We start from the raw sequence: 20,128 nt of genomic DNA, 5'->3' as shown, positions 1-20,128 counted from the left end.
AATATGCAAATAAGGACTAATGTATTTACACTATTTGTATATTTATAGCATCTGATTCAGCTTATATATTTGTATGTTTGTAGACTCCCATTCATTTGATTTATTTGTACTTACTGGGGATGCCAGCCTAGTATTAAATTCAGTAACGCCAAGAAAGATTCTTTTTTTTAAAATGGATATGTGGAATATTGGCAATATTTTACCCTCAAATGTATTTCAATTATTAATAAATATGATTCAGATATCATAGAAATTATTTCCGCCATTCATGTACTAAATAAGGTTTTATATAATCATGGTAATAATATTACTTCGTAAAAGTCATATAAAGATATTTTAAAGAACCTTTCATAATGTAATTACCCCTTCTATTCAACAATGGCAATCTGTGTATATCAAGTTTTATTTAAATAAAAGTTAAAAATAATACTTATCGTATAATAAGCCATGAAAACTGGTTTTTATTATGCTAATGACTGATGTACTGTGTTTTTCCTACCTAAGATTTCAACCCAGGGAAATGTTTTAGTCCGTAATTGATGAGGGCATGTTGTACACAGCCAGTTGTTTGCATCTGGTTATTTGATGCCAAAATGTTAATAAAATGTCATTGCAAAATATCACACCCACCAAGGTGAAATGTGTGAAAAGAAACCCCTTATTAGCTTCCTTCATGACTTGTTTATTATAGATTCATAAAAAAAAATGCAGGAAAGAATAAGAGGTACGCCACGATTGTACTTTGCAAAAATTTGCATATGCCCTTATTTCGAAATGTAGCGATATCGCAATATTATTCAACATGTTTATTTACATAATATACATTTATATGAACCATATCAATATAATTAATATTACCTGTCTCAAAAATTATAAATGAATTAAATTGATTTATGCATAACTATTTGAAAGTAATGACAGTGCTATCCAACATACCTGTTATCTTCTTTGATTTGTTATTTAATGGTATAATTACAGATCTTTCTCATAGCTACCAGACTTGTGTTTCTGAAAGTAAACATACAAAATTTAAATAATCCATCAATTGAACGCCAAAGGAATAATTTTACTGATGTAATTAGAAGCAGCTGATCTCTGCAGAATGTATTATGTATTATGTTTAACGATGTACTACAAAGTACAATGTTTGTATTTGTCTCAAAGTGATGTTATGTCCAAATAGATTTTCACCATCAGTGGACCGTACTCCTGAAGGGGCTCCACTTGAACACTAGTGTTGAAGTGCTTGGTGCTACTGTAGACAATGAATTTGATATTGTCTATGATCATACTGACAGGAAAGCAATGCTTGAATTCAATCTAGTTTTATGTTATTAGAGCAGGGTATCAAAAATGATGCAGAACATCTGTAGTATGATCCTGCCCAGATACGTGTATTGGGGGTGACCTGCCCAGATACCATTCATCTGTTAACACTGTCCATATTAAAATCAGATGAATCAGTTACTCGTGTGTTTAAGGTAGATAATATTGTAATCAGGCAGTTTGTGTGTTTCATATACCCTGTCTTTATACAGATGTCTTATATGGTGCAAACTCAAGCTCAGGAAGGATTGCCACATGAAACTTCAAAATTTTGCTGAATATCAGTCTCATGTATAAAATAAAGTGTTGATAGGGTAAAAAAACAAAACAATGAATAAAGATGTTGGTCTTTGTTTTAAGTACATGTAGTAAACACTAGAATGTGGACACACCTCAAGTTACTAATTTAGAATGCAACAGTATTTTGGATATGTAGTAAATGTTAAGAGTGTGAACACAGCATCGTTGAATAAGAATGTGAAACTGTGTTTGGACCCAGTGAACGTAAGTGTTTGAACTCTTTGAACTTTTTTACAGAGACTTTCAGCCAAAGTTTACAAAAAAAGTAGAAGTCGTCAAGTGTGAACACTGAATCACTGAATTAGTTGTATTAAATCACCAGTGTAGAATGAAGGTGAACTCTTAAAGAGATAGCATTACAAAAATGCAAATGGAACCTTTTACTGATTTTCAAAGTATACTTTCGGTTTTAACTTCTGTTGGCCACTTTTTTCATCCATTTGAAAAATTTGTGTAAAGAGTGAAGTAGCAATACTGTGTTAAACATTATGAATAGTTTTTACTTTATGAAATGGTAATATTTCAAGCTTAAAGTTTGCTTCCAGTGATGTTACAGTCCACCCTCTATCACCACATAACATTTTTCAGATGTGTTACACTTCATATTGTATATGTATCGAGATCTGTTTTATAAGAATGAATATTCATGGCCATACTTAGAAATGGAAATTTCTACTCGGAGCCAAAAAAAAAGTCATTACCTCTGTTATGAATTGAGCATAGATATATCCTAAACTGTATCATGTACACATAAAAACTACTTCAAAATTTATAATTTTATAGAAAGTTTTTGAAAATTGGTAAAAGGTTCCAAGAAAAAAACAAGTCTGTAAATACCTGATTGAAAGTATTTGTTGCAAATTAACATAAAACAGAGAATTGTAATAATTGAGATTTTATGTACATGTATAAAAAAACCATAAAACTGAATATGGCAAACTAGAGACTACTGCCTTTACAGTACAAGGCACTGGCTTGATTTGTTTGTTTAATTACTTTGTATCTGAAGTATAGATGTTAAATATTTATACATTTTAGAATGTACACCCTAGAGTTTTAGGTGTAGATATTATTAGTTGAGACAAAATGGGGCAACAAGTCATCATGTGTTACAAAGTTACAATCAAGTCCTTAAAATCCAGTATTACGATGTCCAGGTGAGATTCGGCAGACATGTTTGATATATTTAACTTTGTAAGTTACTTCCGGCTGTAAAGCGGAATTGAACATAAGCAATTTCTTGAACACATTCTTAGAATGTCTTAGTACTGGATTTTAAACTCTGGAGTGATCATTGTTTTTGCCCAAGTGTTTTTTTTTCTAAAAAAAGTATTTTATAATATTTTTATTGCAGTTATTAAATATGGTGTAGGAAAGATATGGTGGAAAATTTTGAATGCTGCAATATTACTGTAAATATAACACCAGCAGTTCTCCTTTGTAAATGTCTGCACAAATTTGTAATTCCTCACAGCAATGAACATTATTATAGAGAAATAAATGAAACTATCTATTTTATTGGAAAGTCTGACATGTCTTTGTTAAAATCTTTCTTTTGGTGTGTGAGCACAAATGAATGTACCGATAGTTTTGAAGGTATGGGCAAGTGTGCTTGTGTGTAAATGACTTGTAAAGTGGAGCTATTGAATCAAATACGGCACAGACACTCCATGGAAGGTCTTATGAGTGCAGTAACCACTTTATGAGGTGCTACTTGTAGAAATGTTTAGCTACTGTGGTTCATTTACAGCCTTATATGGTTTAATTAGACACTTTTTTTATTCATGTTACAGCTAAATTTTGCATTTAGGGCTAATACACTGTACAATATTTTACCCACAATTCACTCTGATTTGAACATAATATCCTTGAAGTCAGACAAATCTCACGAGTGTACAGGGTTTTGTAAAAACATTTTTGACATTTGCAAAATGCAGAATTGCCACTGATGAGTTTCTAAATACCCATTTTTATCAGTTCTACTATCAATGACTTATTGTAGGAGACAGCAATTTTACTATTTTTAGAAATTTGTCAACAGATTTTCTTGAAAGACATGCAGAATATTTGCAATGAAACTATGGAAAATATATGCACCTGTTATGACTCTGCCAAAAAGATATACATTACTCTGAATAGGTATAAAAGAAATTTACATATTAAAACTCTTCATACAAACTGGCTACCAAAGTTAGTGATACTTTGACATTGAAAAGTGTTTCAGAGTACATGTTTAATTTAGTTGGTTTAGTACATCTTTTTATACAACATTTAGAACTTTATTTTTGACTGCTAAGCGTACTTTTGTTACATATTATTTAAACATAATTATAATGTTGAGAAATATGGGTTACTGAAGAAGTTATAAAATACTAGTAAGAACCCTCCAAACATACCAAATTTCCCTTACTCGACAATTTATCGGGTTTAAATAAAGTCAAACAAACAAACAACCAATCAGGGAGAGTTGAGGGTAATATATTGTACAGTGTACTATGTCAAACAAATAGAAACTGCCCATACATCCATGGAAGCCAATCAATCAATCAATCAATCAATCAACCAGGGATTTGTAGCACTGATGATATTAGTGCATGAACAAGTTTCAGACAAACTTCCTACATGTAAGATACTGGCATATGCAACCTATTGTTCAGAGATAGAAATGAATTGATTTGCATGTCAAAGAGGTGTGCTTCTTGAGATTATAGCGGTTATCAAATGTTACACTAATCTTACATGCTGAATCTACTAACTGCACAGAAAATGTGGTTGATGGGACGAGGACCCCTCTTGAACTGAGACCTGATAGGACCTCAGTTTTGGTATCAGAGACGTACAGTATCTTAAACCTGGACTAGCACTAGCTGCAACTTTAGCATTATTTTTTGATCAAACAATTATCAACAATTTATTCACTGAAAATTATTTAAGTACCGCTAATGAGACACTACCTGTTAATTGGAGGTTAATTGCGTTCATACATAGTACAGTAACATGTTACAATAATTGTGATTGCATTTCGGCACTGGGGTTTGAGTGTGAACCCAACAATCGATTTGATTGGATATATTGCACCATACTCTGTGTACATGTAGCTATACAAATACATATATACCCAGATGTGATTCAACACTGTTCAGGGTGTACAATATTATGAGTAAGCCATTATACCTTAGTACAAAGCAGTTTCAAAAACTGTTCCAGTTACAGCTAGTCTTGGTTACCCAGACTTGAGAAGCTGGGGGTTCTGCCTACAAAACAACTACCCCACACACGAAGTAGCCTCTAGAGCAGTGCATGCTGGGAATACTTCAACATTGCACGCTCGATGATTTAGGGTACTTTCGCGACAAGTTATCACTACTCAAGTGAGTGATACATTTTAATTACAACAAACAAGCCTCATAAGCCCAGTTGTTATGACTTGGAAGAAATGTATTGTGTGACTTTCCGGCACAGGGTAGTTGAAACATGGTTTCCCCAGACTTTTGTCGGGGTGCATGGTCTCGTAGAAGAGCCCCCAGCAGCGACAGTCTGGGTAACCGAGACTCAAGTTACAGCTAGTGCAGCTTCGATATGAATATGGTACAAGGTCAAAGGTCATTGTCATAAACCACATACCTCTATTATACTGTATCATCCAGGACCAAGGAAAAAGATGCTCAGGCTTGCTTGTAGGTTGTCAGAGAAGGAGCAGTACACCTCCTACCCTAGCCCTTTATAGTCCAGGTTCAAGCATGTGAAGGGTCGACTGGGTTTGATTAAAATAACCACGTCTGTACTGCGGATTTCAAATACTGTTCAGCAGCTCTGTTTGATAAAGTCAAGTAGAAACTAATAAGAAATTACACATGTAACAAGATGGCCAGATTGAATGAATACAGTTTCTTGCAACAAGATAGCTATAGTACGAAGACACTCTGACTTGAATATGGAGTCAGAAATATCTGGTTGACCAAATATATCTGACTCGATCCATACTCGAGTCAGAGCCTCCTCGGACTACAAGATACCTAGATTGCATGAATAGTTTCTTGCAACTATAAGTTTCTCAATTTGATGACATTTTTAAAAAGAAATGTTTGTATTTAGGTACAAAACATTCATTAAAAGTAAAATTAATTTTGTTGGATGAGAACTACATCATAACCAAGTAAAAGAATTTAGTTTTTTATCCTACATTGAACTATTGATATCACCATGTGACAAGACAAGACAATATGATAATACATGACTTTTATCCCAGATACAAATAATACAAGTCAATGAAGAGAGAATGAATATTTACATAAATAAATAGAAAGGGGAATCGAAAAATAGATGTTTGCCAACTAATCTAGTTCAACCTCACCAATATATGTGATAATAATCAGAATACAAATTTTATCTGGGCATTTTCACCGTTCCTTTGGATTTCTTACATATTCTTCTATAAATAAAGAAGGCGGGACTGTATACATAAACATTTCGACAACAAGAAGAGGAAAACATAGACATAACACTGTCTCTTTCTAATTCTAACCCCACAAACACACATACATATACAAAAATACATACATCAAAATGCCATCAAAAGTGTTTTTAACTGGTAGACTGTAAGTATTGCTTGTATTCTTGTTTGAATTCACACCTACTGTGTAGATCCCTAATTATTATTGGAATACCATTCCATAGTTTGGCATCTGCCTATTTCATCGTGAATTATCCTGACCTGTACTTTACCCTTGGAATTGTAAGGTAGTTTCTTGTATTTTGTTTGGTTGAATAGGAGGGATTCACAGGTATATAGTAATTAGGATAGAAGTGCGCCCCCTGTGTTGGTCAACTTGACATTCTCGGTAACCTTGTCATGCTGATAAGTTACTTATTCGATATAATACCCATCAGTGTGGTCGCAGTCAAATTTATACCAGGTCAAAGTTTGTTAAATAGCAAGTGTATCTAGGACAAGGTTTCATTAAAAAATGTGTTTTTGTTATCTGACGGGACATTTACATATCATACCTCAGAAACAACATCTCAACGAGTCATGTAAGGTATTTTCCCTTGAAGAACACGAACATAGAAACTTGCGTCTTGGCGATGCTACCGTTCACAGTGTATTCAATGGTATTGCTTACATAATGCAAATGCAGAACGTCACAATTTCTTCCAAATGTCGCATGCGTAATGCGGAGAGGTCACTAAAATTTAGGCAGATCTTGTGAATTGAAGAAATAAGTTCATTGTAACGAAGGTTTTACTTTTCTACATCTTCACGAAGTGTTCGAGATATAACTAGATATCATTTGATACATCGTCGCAAAACAACGTACATCTTTACGGCATCGTCTGACAAACGTCGTGAATGCTAAGTTGTGTTAGTGGAATTATGCTCTGCCTTGCGAGAAAAGGCTTGAGATGGCTTTTCAGTCTTTTTTTTTCTACGTTAAGGTTCTTTTATCTGATAATAAATTATTATAATTAGTTTAAAAATCGGAATGACATAGCTTCACCGCTTTTCAGTATTGAATTACTCAAGAATACAAACAAGTGTGTTAGGTTTTATATAGTAAGGTGTCAATGTGGAATAAAACGCTCAAGTTTATTTTAAGATCCATAACCGTTTTTTCTTCACTAATAAAACATTACTATTAAACTACACAACGCAATATCTGTGCAAATACACAGTTATATTTTAAAGGCCGAGTTCATAGTGATTAAAAGTTTGATGTGAAAAATGTTTATCGTGCGTGTAGCCAGAGTACTTGGTATTTGGTCCTTAAAAGGAGAAAAATTATCCTATATAATTCTTATGACTCCACCGATGAGATAGAACTAGCAAGTGAACCTGGGATAGAATCATGGGCCTTTAAAGTTTCAGTTGCTGTAAGAGGTGTTTATACTGTTCTAGAAATCTGATTTCCAAAAATATTTCTTCTGACGAGGGTCAACTTTGGGTGTCATCTAATGATATAAATGTATTCCATGCTAAATTACTGCATTTCGGATAAGAATTAAATTATGCTATTTTTCATTTTGACTTTGAACCGAATAATGATGCTGCGGTGATAGAAGTCGTATTAATGTTGTCTGTGTCTGTGTCTGTGTCCGTGTCTGTATTTGTAAATTTGACCGTCTGCCTTATTATTTAGAACGAGGGTATAGTTTACATAGCGATTCTGAGAGAGAGAGAGAGAGAGAGAGAGAGAGAGAGAGAGAGAGAGAGAGAGAGAGAGAGAGAGAGAGAGAGAGAGAGAGAGAGAGAGAGAGAGAGAGAGAGAGTGAGAGAGAGAGCGACAGACAGACAGACTGGGAGAGACAGGACAGACAGTTGCACGGAGACAGGAGAGAATAATGTTTTCAAAGCATACTATAGATATTTTACTTTTTGGCGTCTAATTTGAGATTTATCCAAAACAAAGCGGTCTGATTATTTATATTGAAATGAGGTGGAAATTGTTGTCTAAATCACCGAGTCACGAGACAAGCAGTTTCAATCATCGCTTTGCTCGGTTGAGAATGAAATTAATTAGCTCACTGTAATGACACCAATAACATATTTGTAACCATATTGCTAGGTAACTAGGATAAGTGATGACACATCATTTGTGAATTGGGTCCTTGTTTCAACATGGATCGTTTTGAATTCAGCCGATGTTCTTTTTTGGTCAATTTTGTTAAACATATTACACCGTAATGGCTGGCTTTATCTTTTGAAAATTATATTGAAACATTATGACTTCACTGTTTTAAGAGTAGAAAGTACGCGATTCAATAAAACACAGGTAAGGAGAAATTCCTTGTCTGTGAATAAAAGGTACAGTTGGAACTAGAGCGAGATTCAAACGAGATTGAGATGTGACTTAGTTCGAGACAAGAACTACATCTTGATCTGGGAAGTGGGCTAGTGCACAGGGGCGTGTAATATTTCATAGATTGTTGTTTTCCAGGTCTACAGACTAAATACAACAACCTTTTGAATATATATCCCTACCTAGTCAACACAATTTCAAGTATGCATCTATTAAAACCTGGAACTCTGTGCCTATGTTTGTAAGAACATAGGCACAGAAATTGCTAATCAACATCCATTGTTTCACATGTATAAAGCTCTTTAGATAGGAACCCTATTCATGCCAAGCTTCATCATAGCAAGATTACAGTGTATTGCTACATTTAGTGTGAATGAAATAAACCATTTAAAACCAACGTACTGCAACTAGATGCAAACATGCGGGTGCCAATGTTTTAAAGTCAGCATTTGATGTCTGCATGGTTACATGTCATTTAGGCAAAATTTAGTGTATCTGTAAAATAAATGTCATCATGCTGTCTTCGTACTTTCTTCATCATCGTCGTAGAACTGTCCTGCTGGACAGTCTGTCAATACACTGAACTGGCAAATAACTGTTATTGTGGATAGGACATCGAGTTTCACTTCTTTGTTGTGTGTCTTACAGTTTATGTCCTTCTATTTTAGCTGTTTGATGTACCACATCCTTGTCTGTGGATGTACTATTAATATGGCAAATCGTCAGTGGTGGCCATAAATATGAACTAGTCAACAACAACTGTCCTCATAAAGCAAGAACGTTAGAATTCTACAAATAGTGAACACTGACTATAATATCACGGACATAATTGGCAAATAATAATAAGTTGTACGAGACTGCCTTGCACCGACACCACGCAACTTAAAGTTCTGGCCTAGAATCCAGGCGATGGGCATTTTCATTCTTGTTTAGAGAGGGGAAAACAAAATTAAAAATCACCAACGCCTGGATTTCACTTCTAGGCTAAAAGGGGCTTGAATACTTCACATGCTTTTCAGTCCATGCAATAACGTGCTGTTTCCACGCACGAAGCGAAACAGTTTCACTCCACCATGGAACGAGCTAGCTTGAAGCATGTGAAGTATCACCCGCCATGCCACCTTCCATGCTCCGACCAACAATGTCCCGACGACATCTCGTCGACAGCAGAGTGGGTCTAAATTTTGGGGATTGCAAAATTCTGTAGAGATTCAGTTACCTTATAAGTTATAACAGCTCCTGTTCGGACGGCGTCTTTCGCTTCTTTCCAAAGAATCGTTATATTCATGGGTCGACGACTTTACACCATTACAGCGACGTTGACCACATACTTCGAAGTAGAGTAACTCATAACTGCCTAGAACTCCGAACAACTGCCGACGAACTGCTCACATTTTGTGACTCTGCTAAACTGATTGTAGTACTAATTTGTAGATACTTTACAGGACCGCTCCAAGTTGACTGAGCACTCTGACAACTGGAAAGAAAAGAATGACTTGCCTGCCACGTTTTTGAGACTCAAACAGGTGGATGGGGTACACATGCATGACAATGACATGTCGTCAACTTACAGTGGAATGCATATATGAATAGTAATTGGAAAAACAAAAGCATAAAATAAAGAGATAATGAGGGCGCTATCTTATCTTGTATAAATGTTTCCCTTTTGAATATACCGCAGAGGCACCTCTAGCCGAGTATGGATTAGTTGCCTTAGGGAGCGATCAGTTTTTACGGCCTGGGGGTGGGTCGGTGACTTTTTGTTCATGTTGTACTTAAAAATAGTGACCCCCCTGCAATTCATCCACAAAAAAATCCAACCCCCCCCTCTGACAAATAAAAAAACACAATGACCCCACCCCCCATTTGTTGACAAGAAATACTCTTTTTGTTCTTGCAAAAGACACTCTATTCTCAAAGCATAATACCGCACACTGCATAGTTAATTTTGCATGTTACATTTTCAATAATTTTAAGTGTATCTGGTAAATTGCTATTCAACATCCATTGTTTCACATGTATAAAGCCCTTTAGATAGGAACCCTATGAGAAGTATTATTGTCTGTTCACGGACATACAAAATATTCATGTTTTAGTAACAAAAGTTCTAGGATATCTCTTAGATTGAGTGAACTATTAATATTGATTAATTCAGCTAATTATCAAGTACAATATTATAAACAGAGATAATATACTTGTAAACCCATGTCAATAACTGTCACACATAATGATGTACTTGCATCATATAATGAATTGTTTACATCATATAAAGATATGTTCACATCATATAGTCAATGTGTTGTTTTCTTTAGACTTAACACAACTGCGGCTTTCCATACATGTACACATTTGCACTCCTCAAGGCACTTGTTTGTCCTGTTCATAATTGGCACTGACTCAAAACACCATGATCCCCACCCCCATTCATTGACCACACTGCTAATTTGAACCAAAATATTTTTGAAAGGTTTTGAATAATGAAATGTGATAAATGTCATTGGTTTCAAAATAGAAATTAAAAAATGTCAAAAAAGTGTTTTCTGTACTACAGCAGTTTCTAAACTAGATTACTAATTCAATTCACTTACTATTGGCTATGTTGTCCAGTATATTGCTGGCAACATGATAACCTTGAAAATAAATACACTCTAATACCTAGGAAATGTAACATTATGATCTGCTGACAAAATTTTACTCTCAGTATACAGTCACTCAATGTGGATACTAGATATTCCAGAGGAGATGTAAAATCTAATTTTCCTCATAACTTTGCACCGTGTCAGTACTATAGAAGTCCTGACTACTAGATCATCATCAAACAAATCTGTGCTTATAACTTGTTTATCAGTCATTCACATAATATATATTCTCCGAGAATCCGATTAATATTGTGTTCACCTTGGAATATATTTCTTTCTTGGTAGTTTATGGTGTAAAACAATAGCAAGAGAAAAGGGGGTTTCACATGTAGCCTGGTAACATGTATTAAACTTGGTGATGGTCACAGGTATCAGAGAAGAAGTGAAACACAAACACAGAAAAGTAATATAGCTAAAAATAGAGAGAATGCATGAAGCAAGGACATAAACATAGACACACAACAAAGAAAGAAAGTCAACATCCCATCCACAATAACAATTATTTGCCAGTTCAGTGTATTGACAGATTGTCCAGCAGGACAGTTCTGCGACGATGATGAAGAAAGTACGAAGACAGCATGATGACATTTATTTTACAGATACACTAAATTTTGCCTAAATGACATGTAACCATGCAAACATCAAATGCTGACTTTAAAACATTGGCACCTACATGTTTGCATCTAGTTGCAGTACGTTGGTTTTAAATAGTTTATTTCATTCATACTAAATGTAGCAATACACTGTAATCTTGCTATGATGAAGCGTGGCATGAATAGTTTCTTATCCTTTTCTGCATGGTTGTATCAAACAGAGCCACAGAACAGTATTTTGCAATCTGCTTTATGTAAAAAGAGTGATGCTCTGCCAAACAACACAGGTTTTCCCAGGCACTCATTTCTTCTCACTTCTTCAACACTAGGGTACTAGAGCACTGCTCTGTGGCAACTATTCAACATATTTCCGAATTTATTTGGACGAATAAAGATTATTACTATTATAATGTACCAGGGACAGGGAGGCTAGTTTACCATCAAAATTCACCATAAACATCTGAGTAACATAAAACATGTTAGTTTATTCATTTTTTCAACTAAAACTATACAGGATAAATTTCTCTCAAGTGTAAATAGTGCAATTTCACCTCAAAATGTGTAAATCACTTTTAGTAAATACTTACTGGTAACTAGATATGTGGAACAGCACACTTGCCCACATCAATGTGATATAACATACTGCGAAAACATTTAATATACTGTATAGAATTCTTTTACAAAAATACAACTTTTGAATGCATGTATACGCCGATATTCTGCTGTAACAAAGTGTTTGTGACTACTTCATTCATTGATAAGAATGTTGCATAAAAGGTGGACGGTAGTGATAGTCCCAAGTCTTCATGTAACTAACTCAGAGATACTTACAAAATTTCACTGTATCATATACTGTGTATGTAAAAGATTCTAAATGCTAAATACAACTGTATAAAGTTAAAAGTGAATTCAAACTTGTCAAAAGTTTCTCATTCAAAAGGTTTAAATTATTGAGAAATTATTTACTTAAAGAAAACATTGACAGCCTTACTTGTGTAATCCAGATAATGTCAAGTTTCTTGGTGTGAAAATACTGAACTTTTAAAACACTTTGTATCTACTCTGCCTACATTAGTTCAATCAATACTTAGAACATCTGTGTATGATATGTGATATATTTTGTTATTCAAAATCAGATCTCAAAATGACACACATATAAATTTAAATCGGATACTCTACTGATAAGACAAAAACACAAAATATAAGTTATCAAGCAAGGGTTGTTTTGTGAAAAAGTACAATTTTTATGTAGAGCTCTTTTATTGGTTGCATTTTACCAAATGGCACAAAATAGATTAAACTTGTATCAACCATTTTAACTACAAATATGTACTCTTGTATCCCCACTTGGGTACCGGGTTAACTACAAATATGTACTCTTATATCCCCGCTTGGGTACCAGGTTAACTACATGACTATTGTACATATATGTACTCTTGTATCCCCACTTGGGTACCAGGTTTCGTGTTCTTCAATCTTGCTAACCTAAAATGAACTAATGTCAAAATGTTCAAGATATTCAAAATTCTGGTGCTACTTTTCAAATATTTACATATTAAATTAAGAGGTTACATAATCAAATTGGTATCACTTATGAAATGCAATGTAATGTAACATAACGTAATGTAATATAATATAACGTAATGTAATGTAAATGTAATGTAACAATGTAATGTAATGTAACATAACGTAATGTAATGCAACGTAGCATAGCGTAATGTAATGTAATGTAATATAATGTAATGTAATGTAATATAATAGTGAAATTTTGGGGAGCTGTCAAAATTGGTTTTTAGGATTGACATGCGTCCCAATTATACAGGTCCCCAATTATACAGCTGGGTTATCTGAGGCACATTCATGGTTCAAATCTTGCCCAAGGACTTTAGCCACTATTAAAGAAACAAATGGCATCGATGGGGCTTGAACCTGCAACCTGCAGATTCCAAGCCGGCCACTCTAACCATTTGCCCATCATGACTCCACAATCCTTTTTGATTATAATACTATTGCCAAAATTTACATTCACACAAAAAATTAATTATTACTTGAAAAAAATAGGTTGGTCTTGAATCAAATATAGAGTAATTTAATCAAATAGAAAAATCTTCTTCAAAATCAGCTTTTGTTGCTTTTTTCTTAGGCTGGGTCTTCGCCTGAAACAGAAATCAAGTGAACTTGTAAGATAATGAAGGACTGAAACTGTTATAAGGCCCCCCCCCCCCCAAAAAAAATAATGGAATGACTGTAAGATACAACTCATAAATGATCCAATGACGTAATTTATCATACGTATCAAAAATGTTCAGGAATCCCTACTATGCAATTAACTTTTCTTACAATGCCAGAATTGTACTGTTATAGAAGACATGTATCAACATTAACATTATACTGGAATGTGGTTTTATATAGTAAGTAAGTAGTTTGTGCCACCTGTTCAGGTGTATGAGAAAGACTCACTTACCGTTACAAACATTGCGACCATCTTGTCAGTCCTGTCCACTTCTTTCTGTTTGATTTGTTGTCGCATCATCATCCTTTTCTTCTTCCTCTCCAAGATCCTCTTCATTTTCAATTTATTGCCCTTTCTAGCATCCATCCTAGCATGCTCAGTTGATTTCACTACAACCAGTGCATTCTTACGATATTGATCATCAGAATATTGTATTCGGATTGCCTCCAACATCTGTAGATACAATGAGTAACACTGAAGTAAAGCACTATCTCTATGTACTACACTCATTTAAAGCATTCATATTATGGATGCTATAAATGATTGTGGTACATACAGAAAATGCTTTACTTTGGTGTTATGGGTTGTATTAGTGTCTGAGAGTGTTATTGCTCAGCAAATGCCAGGATGTAAAAATCACGGACAAAAGTCTATCAAGCAAAGCAAGATTTCTAACAAATTGTTAACTTCAGATTAGGATTAAAATCGAGATGTAAAAACTAGTTGTTTGAAAAAGCTGTAAAAAAGTTGATTTAGAACAAAAGTACGCTCCCATGTAAGCCTTCAAGATAATACTAATGACTCGGAATTAAAACATTGCCCTTTACGATCAAGTTTATCAAATTTGTGTAAGCTGATAATTGTTGATGCTATGAATGAACTATACTTTAATCTCAGAAACCCTCCACCAATTCCTGTTTGTGGAGGGTTTATGTTACACCTTAACATTCAAATACGGTTTGATTTGTTGTTACCTAGCACCAGGAATCAATATACATAAATCAATTTGCTAAAGACAAGATGTATAGTGAAAAAAAATTGAAAATTATCATGATTTACAAGTTATGAATATTAATTAAGAATTTTGTTTGATTTGTTGTTACCTAGCACCAGGAATCAATATACATAAATTAATTTGCTAAAGACAAGATGTATAGTGAAAAAAAATTGAAAATTATCATGATTTACAAGTTATGAATATTAATTAAGAATTAGATATGTTAATAATTGAGGACATGTCATTTATAGTATTTTAATCTATAACTGCAATAATAAACCTACCTCTACATTTGTAGCACAGGCAGACAGGTATACAGTAGATGCCTACAAAAACAATCAAGAAAAGTGTGCAATTAGGACGTGCTCAAAATTTTAGGATAGAAGTGAAGTGAAAATAAAATGATATTACAGGTACTAAGAAGAAGTCAACCTTCTTGTTCTATTTTGACCCTCTAGCATGAGTTAAAATGCTATTACAGGTACTGAGAATAAGTCAACCTTCTTGTTCTATTTTGACCCTCTAGCATGAGTTAAAATGCTATTACAGGTACTGAGAATAAGTCAACCTTCTTGTTCTATTTTGACCCTCCAGCATGTGGTCAAATGCTATTACAGGTACTGAGAATAAGTCAACCTTCTTGTTCTATTTTGACCCATTTCCATATTGTTCATTTTGTACTTGGTAACTTTCTGTTTCTGGTTTCTGTTAACATCTGTTACTTGACATACATGTACATGTACAAGATTTTGTAGTAAAAAGGAGTCAAAGTGAAACAAGTTGAGTTTATGAGCCGTCTACTCAAGTAAAAGTATTTATAATAAGGCCTATACAAAAAATTGTCTGCTTTCAATTATGCTCAATTTTAGAATAAGTGGGGTAGGTAGATTTTTTATTTAATTTAAAAAAACAAATTTTTTCATGTGTGTCTAAGTTCAGGTAGTTATGTTTTCCGTTGTTTTCCATATGGTCTCTGTGTTATTGCTTTCTTCCCATCAGATGTACAGACATTACAGATTGGAAGAACAGTTTTGTATTGTCGTTTTATTTCAGTTTCCACATCCACTATTTCGTGAGACTTCACAATTTCCACAGTTGTATTATTTTTTTCTTGAATAAGTAAAAACATGTTTAGGGTCGGTAGTGAAAAACCAGGTGGTGTTGGGTAACCGGAACCAAAATAAAAAAAAAATACCCCCAATTAAAACTACACTTTTATCGATTACATTACAATTGTCTTCTGCCATGGTTTCGAAGAGTTGACTGCTTAGTGGGGATTTGTTATACAATTTTAATATGTATATTAATTATCTCATCAGATCATTTATAAGTTACATCTTAATATGAGGTTTGACTTTAGTCAAGTGCAAGTAAGAGTTAACAATGCTGGAGTAAGTGGGACCCTTCCAATACTTTTTAAAGATGAAGCATAAAATTACACCAAAAAACACATGAACTCAACTTGTGCCTCTTGAATACTTACAAATACAAAGGAAGCCAGTGCAAAGGCATATCCAACAACTACATCATCAGCAACTGCCATCCATATGCCAGCAACTGAATTTATAATACCAAAAAACAGGAACAGCATCACTGATCGAAGTTCTCTCCTGGGGTAAAAAAACAGTAACAGAAAACATTTCTTTAGAATGGGTAATTTGACAGTGTTGGATTATCTTGGTTCAATAGTTTTGGTATATTGTGGCTTTGTGTAAGACTTTGTGTACGATTCAATATATGTCTATCATAAATTAGCCTGTAACTTAAGTTGTGAATTGGTTGAAGGCACTGCACACTGTGACCAGCAGTGTTCCCACTAAGGCTTATTTGCACGGTACTTGCCCGAGGTCTCTGTCTGCCCTTGCAGTCAAATTTCATGTTTTGCACAACCTTATATCCAAGCATCAAGAATGAAACAGAAAATATATCCAAATAAAGTATAATTAATGATGAAATGAAAGATTGTCATAGAGTTTTATTTCTTTCTATTTAGCATCTGAGAGCAGGTAAAAAGTGTTAGCTTCATATTGCAAATAAACATATGATTTTCTTCCAGCTTTGGCCAGAAGGGGATACCCCCTTTATGAACAATCCCCCCCCCCCCCACACACAAAGGCTGCCATGTCACCTTTTCCATTTTATCCCATTCTCCTTAAGTTGCTCAGTCTCAAAAAAAACTTAGAGGGAACACTGGTGACCGATCAGACTACTTGATGCACATTTTCAATGCGTTACAACCAGCTTGTTGAAATCATCCTCAGGACAAACTTTGGATTAGACCATTAGATAGTACAACATGTCACTCTGCCCTCACTGGTCTGTTCTGTGAGAGGGGTAGACCAATGTATGAGTGTGCTTATCTTACAGACTAGCTTTGGCTATATGAGCGCTAGGCGGTATGACAGCTAACTGTAAAACAAAAGTGCAGTGAACAGACTAATGGTCGAAGTACGGAAGAATGCTATGCCTTGATTCATTGATTTAAAAGTATCCTGCACTGTTAAATTTTCAAACTCACCAGTATTTCATCCATTCGTCTGGTTCATATTTCTTTGTTTCTCTCATGTAATAGTAGTATGTGTACCCAAGACTTCCAATGCTTACCTGTAGAAGGAACATATTAAATTCTTATTAAAATTACGAGTGACCTAAGGGGACTTAATTACGAGTCACTATGCAAGTAGTGACAACCATTAGGTCACAAGTATTTCCTGGGTGAAAGAAGAAAAATATTGGGGAAGTTATCGAATTGTCATGCATTTGTCAGCATAGTTCATGAAAAATTGTGAAAAATAATCAATTAGGAAAGTTTTGATTCATATTTTCAACACTACACAACCAGTAACGTGGACACAAGTTGTCGTGATGTAGAACAACCAGGGTATATAATCCATATTTTCTGTTCAATGACAATATCTGGGCTTGTGCATGGTAAAAAATCATTGGTAAACTAGTTTTGAACATTACAAGGGTACTCCTACATGTGCACTTGATCTCAAAATATGGTGTCTAAATTCTAAGTTCTAAGAGAGAAATTAATATGTCTGATTAGACCGTCCCTACACCAAATACATAATTCTTACATTTGTAATAGGTGATCTAAGTTATACCATGCACATACAATTACTTCTTCTCTTTCAACAGAAAATATAGATTATCTACCCTGGTCATTCTACGTCACAACAACCCATGTCTATGGGTCTTGATTCTGTGGTGCTTCAAATATGAGCCAAAATCGCCATCATTTTTTCGACTTTTTCATTTTGAGGAAATATAATCGTTCCCAAATATTTTTCTTTATTCAGCTGGAAAATTCTCCTGACCAAAGGACTTGTCTAGCAACTCGTAGTGACAAGTACCATTTGTCACTCATATTTTCCTTCGAATGAATGAAGAAAAATATTGGGGAATTATTAATATCTAAATATATAGACTTACCAAAACTAACATAGATGCAGGTATATTTGCAATGTACAGTACTTCATCACCAATCTGAAACCAACAGCTGTAATCAAAATACAAACATTAAATACACAGATATGACCCTAAATTCAGATGTACATGGTGCAAAACTGATGAAACGAGACAATGGAACGGCAAAACATTTGTTTTAAATATTTCCTTTGTCTCATAGCTAGACTGTAAGATATACATTGTGTGACTCCACCCTCACCAGCTTTCTCCTAAAATGGGGGGGGTTGGCAATGCAACAGGAGGCCTTGCCCCTATCACGGTGTATCTCTACAGATTAGCTTATGACATTCCATAAATGTATTTTGCAGGCAATCATCCAATAATGGTAAGATGATTATGGTTGTATAGTATGACTAGAACAATAACATACAAGTGCAAGTGTGGCATACTCTAGGTATTTCCATGAGTGTTTAGTGTTCTCTGCAGCCATAACTTTCATAAGTGTACCAAGTGAAAGTGCAACAGAAAACACTGCAAGCATGAGAGCAAACCGCAAGCACCCACACTGGAACTCACACAGAATTGGGTCTGTTATTATCACATGTTTATATCTCAAACAGCAAATTGCCATAAAAATGACAGACTCAGCTTTCATCAACAAATGATTGCACCATCATTTGCATACCATTTGCATATCATTTACATATCATTTCCATGCAGGTACTGGTATGCAACAATGTTTTCAGTATTGCATTGGCAAATATTACTAGTATGTGCATTCCCCAGTGCATGTGATCTCCGGGTACATATGAAATAATACATAGTACTTTAACACATTGATTGGCTGTGCAAGAAATAAAACATAATTATAATATGTAAAGATCAAGACTAAGTAAAACCAAGTCCACAAATATTGATATCTTTGCAGTCTCCAGAAACAGCCATAAAATAACTGTGCTCTTCAGGAACTTACTTAGCCATCATCATGGTCATTTGCATTTGAATTCGATATTGTGTTATGCAAATGATTTTTCTGTTTTCTTACATTTCAAGCACGTCATGTAACATGCTGAGATTGTTTTTGGGAGAACAAACAAAATAGAACAATATGAAATAAAACAAAAAGACACTGAAAATATGTAATGACATTGAAAATGAAACTTACACAGATATTCCTTTCTTTAACTCTTCCTCAATGAATACAGAAATGATTATCATCGTTAACGGCAACGCCCAACCATTCAGCATGTAGAAGATTCTAGGTAAACAATAGATACGTATGAACATTTACCAGCGTAATACATATAGTTGATAATCAAACATTTCATCTTCAAATGGCAAACAAAGGTTGCACAGAGTATATTTAGTATTACTTACCTTGCAGCTATACGTGTATGGATATAGAACACTAAACGTAACAGAACTTCAATGGACAGATTAAATATCCAGAAAATGTTCATAGCAAGTGTAATCTGGATCATCTTACCACACACTCTGCACTCGTTCTGCAAAATACAAAATTCATACCAATATGTTACACATTGTCACGCAATTTAAACTAAATATCACCCATAATGATTAAAATTGTTTACATTATGTAGATGAATATTAAAGACTTCAGAAGCTTAATTTATGTATAATATGTATACCATATCCCACTGAACCAACCATACATCTATCCATAGAACTAACATAAATGTATGTAGGTATGCACATATGTATATATGCATGCACACTATACACATACACAAATGCATGCCCCCATGCAAACACACAAACAAACAAACACACAGCCATACATATGAGGGTATGTATGTATGTATGTCTGT

At 34.4% G+C, this 20,128-nt stretch overlaps 1 protein-coding gene across 1 annotated transcript; it reads right to left on the bottom strand.

Annotated features, from left to right (window-relative positions):
• Positions 1-12,185: 12,185 nt before the first annotated feature.
• On the bottom strand, positions 12,186-19,795 carry LOC144450831 (uncharacterized). Its single transcript, XM_078141569.1, has 8 exons — positions 19,677-19,795; positions 19,465-19,557; positions 18,324-18,390; positions 17,404-17,489; positions 16,369-16,495; positions 15,170-15,211; positions 14,120-14,341; positions 12,186-13,811 (listed from the first exon to the last, which is right to left on the bottom strand). The coding sequence occupies exons 1-8, from the start codon at positions 19,778-19,780 to the stop codon at positions 13,749-13,751; spliced, it is 804 nt and encodes a 267-aa protein (XP_077997695.1). The 5' UTR covers positions 19,781-19,795; the 3' UTR covers positions 12,186-13,748.
• Between the last annotated feature and the right edge of the window lie 333 nt (positions 19,796-20,128).

This window comes from Glandiceps talaboti, chromosome 20, assembly GCF_964340395.1.
Source record: "Glandiceps talaboti chromosome 20, keGlaTala1.1, whole genome shotgun sequence".
NCBI lineage: Eukaryota > Metazoa > Hemichordata > Enteropneusta > Spengelidae > Glandiceps > Glandiceps talaboti.
Note: the sequence above shows the minus strand (reverse complement) of the source record. Positions and strands in the feature narration are given on the sequence as shown.

Excerpts from the sequence above, each read along its gene's own strand:
- LOC144450831 (XM_078141569.1), bottom strand. The coding sequence starts at position 19,780 with ATGATCCAGATTACACTTGCTATGAACATTTTCTGGATATTTAATCTG. Across the intron at positions 19,558-19,676 it reads CATACACGTATAGCTGCAAG|AATCTTCTACATGCTGAATG; the intron begins GTAAGTAATACT and ends TTGTTTACCTAG. Across the intron at positions 15,212-16,368 it reads CACTGGCTTCCTTTGTATTT|GCATCTACTGTATACCTGTC; the intron begins GTAAGTATTCAA and ends TTGTTTTTGTAG.